Here is a 4,718-nt window from a genome sequence, read left to right on the forward strand (position 1 = left end):
TATTTGATGTCTGATTGGAGGGTGCTCGATTATCTGCTGTGTCATATTGTACCTACTTGCATACCTGAATACATGTAACTTTGAATCCGTTTCCGTGCATCTGAATACGTTTGAGCGCACAGATGTTTCAGTGTTTAGGTATTTGCATCCGATTTTAAACTATGTTTAAGCACCAAGATATCCATCCTACCCGTGTATCTATCGCCGCAGCTTAAAAAAAATGATCTAAAAATATGGACAATTATAGGCATACATACGAGTTATTGTATCATTCATCTGATTTAGTAATCTTACATCTATATAAATCAACATATACATCTACACGCCTATTCTTACATATATATATATATACCACATTGTGCTATACAGACAATCGTACATCCAGCGCCATATCCCCTTTGCTTACCACCACACCCCCTTCCAAGACTCAACCCTCACACTGTACCCACACTCGCAACCCCCACTCCACAGCGATACCAGGCGTACTGTACAGCCCTGGAGAACTCCGACACACCTACACATAAACCGAGTGGGACTACGCCTCCAGCTATACGCCAATACCCCTCCTGCCCCTCGGCCACGGACAGTGGGGTGTTTGATGACATTGCGCTAGAGGGCTCGCACACGCACACATATATACAACCGACCGCAGACGTAATTGAGTCGACCGCATCAGCTGCGCTACCCCGGCCAGATACTGATACGGATACGACCGGTGTCGCACGCACCGCTGAGAAGGAGATAGAGGGGTCAGGAAATACGACGTCGGGTACGGTATCTGACACAAGAACGGAGAGACTATACGACACAACAGCTGAGCCGACAGGCGATGACAGGGGGCAAGGTTTGGCGCCTGTGAAGCGCACTCAGTCGCAGGAATCAATGGAAGGGGAGAGTCACACACCAGACGACACACCTGGTCATACAGATATGCATATACCCACACAAGCACAGACGCAAATACAAACACAGACTCAGACACAATCACAAACACAATCACAGACACAACAACAATCTCAAGCACAGGCTCGGGTAACAAATGCGCACACCCACACTGATACCCATACGCCTGTACAAGCGGCCTCAGAGAAGGCCCTAGATCAGCTCAGGCATGAGAGGGTGCACGCTAACCCGAGCATTACGGTAGACTTGGCGCTCTCGGACTCGGAGAAGAATCCTGAAAATGCCGCAGATAACTGTGGAAATGCCACAGATGACTGTGGAAATGATACAGGAAGTTGTAGTAGTGGCCGGAACGAGAGGTTATTGGGTCAAGAAGCGGAGCGGGACCCGGCGCTTGATTTTAACAGCGGCGATATTCTATTGGGCGAGCCCCTTTCCGATGACTTACTACTGGACGCTGTGGGCGAAACACAATCCTACAAAAGCCTGCCTGGACGCCTGGGGTGACCAATGCGATGACAAATGAGAGCTGACCATCATTAAACTATATTTAGAATGCATATGTATGAATTTATTTGGTATGGAAGTCTTTTAAGTATCTGGTGAGGAAGTACACCCGGCGTATAGTACACACAGTTTGTTCCCCCGAGTAGCAGTCGTAAAATCGCAAGGCCGATAGACACTACTGTACAATTGTGTCGTAAATCCTACAAGCATGGTCCTTGCATAACTCTACATTGTCGCAAATCGTGACATATTTGTCGCAAACTATTGTCAAATCGTCTTGAATCCGTCTTACATTCTGAACCTGAACGGACAGACTTCTCCGCACCGCCCTGTGCTTAACAATATTCCTTTTGTAACGCTTCCCTGATTCCGTTTCATATCACCTCCGTGTATTGTGTGGTTTTGTTGCCATAGTCAATTCCTCTAAACCGATACACAAAAGAAGCATGTGAAGCATAGCTAAAGTACAAGCATATAGTAAGCATACGTATTAGCATAGCAGTGCTACATTTATAAGGACTGGACCCAATCCAGATCCGGAATCAATCCGAAAAGTGCCCACACACAGTGTGGATTGGCTGGTTTCGCCGCATTAGCTCAAAGCTCACGAGTCAGGCTGGTCTACTTTACTTTATTCAACCAAAAAGAGCCTTGCGCTGTTATAAAACACCATACATTCACTCCAAAACATGCTTTGGTATTAACACTCAATTTGAGTTTTTTTTTTCCTTTTCGCAGACGTGCAGCGTCTTTCGGGCGCTAGTTCGATCCACCATATTATTTTTTCCAAAGATTCTATCAAAGCCTTCTAAATTGAAACATTCCTATTTCTAATTATTCTTCTATAGAGGATCATGGCAGCGTTCTCCCGATTTTAAATACGACCTGGAAAAGCTCCCAGTTTATTCTTGGTCGTCTCCATTTATTTCTTCACTCTTGCCTAATTATACATTCTTGTTTTGTTTTTTCTGTTTTTTTGGATTTGTTTTTGTTTTTCTTACTAACATTACTTTGTACTGCGCGCCAGCTTCCCTTTCGGCTGTGTCCTGTCCTGAAACAACCCCCCAAAAAGTATGCCATCGCGCCGATTCTATATTCAATTCTTGCTGATATTGCCCCTGTTGTATTCTGATTCAATCTGCGGATGTTAAGCCAAAAATTGGTTCAGGTTCAAAAAGCAAATTAAACAAGAATTGGCTGGATTTAAAATCCATTTAAGCCGGGCAATAGTGTTTGCAAAAATACCTGGAAACAACAGCACACGATGTAGCCGATACCAAAAGATAGTCAAAATATACTTCACGATTTTACTGCATAATAATACACGAGTACGCTCTATAGAGTATATGCGCTCATGCATACATATAAAGACATACATATCAGATATCTCCACAAGTGCACACTCTGTACCTTCTCCCGCATCCTCAGCCTGTCTTTTTCGCACAAAAGGCCCTCTTGGACTAGTTCGTACGCTATGCTTTCCGGTGAGTCGGTGTCGGAGTTGTATGGTGTCTGTATTTGACGCCTCATCCCGTCGCTCAGGGCCATGATCAACTAGAGAGTGTAGGGCAAAGACGTGTAAGATATATGTCTTACTAGGTCGTTCACTCATACTTCAGGTCTTATTTTTCTCTAACTGTGAAACTAGTATGCGTTTATTTATATACGTATAAGTATATGTGTTTCATCGTACAACTAGTAGGTGTATTTCTATTTATCTATAAGTATATGTATGTGTATGTAATTTCATCGCATACATCATGGGTACGATGTGCTTGGGTTGTGGTGTGATCACATGTACATTCATCAACGCGTACAGTTTAAAATACGTTTTTAGAACTCCTTCGTGTGTATCTCAGCCACGGACACAAACTCGAACAATCATTAGGTAATTGTGTGTGATGAGAGTGGCTTCGAGGAAGTACATGCATTGAATCAACCCGCATAAACCAACACGTACATGCAGAGGGGGATAAACCAAGTTTTCTGCAGGTGTACATAATCACACCAATGTGATATGGAATAGGCAGCTGTGGCAGCCGGCCGTGAAGAGAAGGGAGCACGTAGATAACTCTCGTACACCCATGTAATACGGATGTGTGTGTTCACTAGCACATTGAAGCTACGAGCGTATGATTGTTTGTCTGCTTGAGCAAGTATCGTGAGCGCGATTAACACCAGCTTTCACCACTTGGAAGGTGAAATAGTTTTAGCCTAAACCCTAAAAACCTTTTCAGTATCCTTCTAGGGTAGCGAGGCAGGTATACACAGTTATGGGAACGGAGAAAGCATTCGGAGTGTATGCAGACGATCCACAAGTGGCTACTCAGACGCGTCCCTACTTTTTGTTAAGCGAATGTAGTGCGGGCCCTGTTCGACAATATCGTACCAACCACTGACCAGATTTCTGAGCGCTAACCGGATTTATGAGAGTGAATAAACCAATCATCTCGTACCCCTTCGTTCCATTAACACAGTGAAGTTCACCAACACCACACCTCGGATAAGGTAGATAAAAGACAAGCAACCGGCTATGCGCCTCACCAGACACAAGACACTCCTCTCACTCAAACCCCATCCCAATGTACTACGAACCAGCATCTCCAGCCAGACATGACTACACATAAACTCTACTCACACTTAATTGGGATTGGCGTTCGCCCGAGGCCTTCTTGCTGAAGAAAGCGTACTGGTGTCCCGTAGTCAGACGTCGCGTTTCGCGTAAGCGAACGTTGGCCAGAAATCCCCACGTACCCGAATCCACATCCTGATAACATTAACCAGAGAGTGTTAAATTCGGTACAAGATTAGGGCAAAGTACTCAACCAGATAGTTTTGAATACGGGATAAATTTAGGACAAAGTACGAGTGTGTTTTCCCTGGATATGGGGACCACCAATATAATCTAGATACGAATCTATAACCCTTTGGCGCCCGTAGTTCACTTCCTGATCTACACAGGACAAGTATACTAGTGGACTTACCCACAACAAGGTAGGGGACCTGAGTATACATAAATGCTACTACGACCTGATATTCTCAGGCATGGGATTTTCTTAGTCTGAGCCAGAAACACAGCCTCAAGTTGACGAAGGTATGATAGTAACTACACACAAAAAGAGACACACAAATGCGCAAACCATTACGCATCCAAGGTTACTATTGTAATCCAGAAAATATTTACTCCTGCGTATTGAATAAACGTACTCCTGTATAGAACTTTTGCATGAAGAATGACGGCAACAAGGGGTTAAGAGATCATACGTACAATCACATATACATAAAAACATACATACATACATATTATA

The 4,718-nt window shown here is 44.0% G+C and overlaps 2 protein-coding genes across 2 annotated transcripts in view; one reads left to right on the forward strand and one right to left on the reverse strand.

Annotated features, from left to right (window-relative positions):
- Positions 1-161: 161 nt before the first annotated feature.
- SARC_02279 (hypothetical protein) lies at positions 162-1,458 on the forward strand (the record flags this gene model as incomplete). Its single annotated transcript, XM_014303984.1, has 2 exons — positions 162-194; positions 370-1,458. The coding sequence occupies 2 exons, from the start codon at positions 162-164 to the stop codon at positions 1,408-1,410; spliced, it is 1,074 nt and encodes a 357-aa protein (XP_014159459.1). The 3' UTR covers positions 1,411-1,458.
- A 1,048-nt stretch (positions 1,459-2,506) lies between these two features.
- The window catches only part of SARC_02280 (hypothetical protein), a gene marked incomplete at both ends in the record, with an annotated part of 5,428 nt that continues 3,216 nt past the window's right edge, over positions 2,507-4,718 (reverse strand). The window contains 3 exons of the mRNA XM_014303985.1: positions 2,507-2,548; positions 2,821-2,964; positions 4,049-4,177. Coding sequence (XP_014159460.1) covers positions 2,507-2,548; positions 2,821-2,964; positions 4,049-4,177 — 315 coding nt within the window. The remainder of the gene's footprint in view (positions 2,549-2,820; positions 2,965-4,048; positions 4,178-4,718) is intronic.

This window comes from Sphaeroforma arctica (genome assembly GCF_001186125.1).
Source record: "Sphaeroforma arctica JP610 unplaced genomic scaffold supercont1.100, whole genome shotgun sequence".
Classification (NCBI taxonomy): domain Eukaryota; class Ichthyosporea; order Ichthyophonida; genus Sphaeroforma; species Sphaeroforma arctica.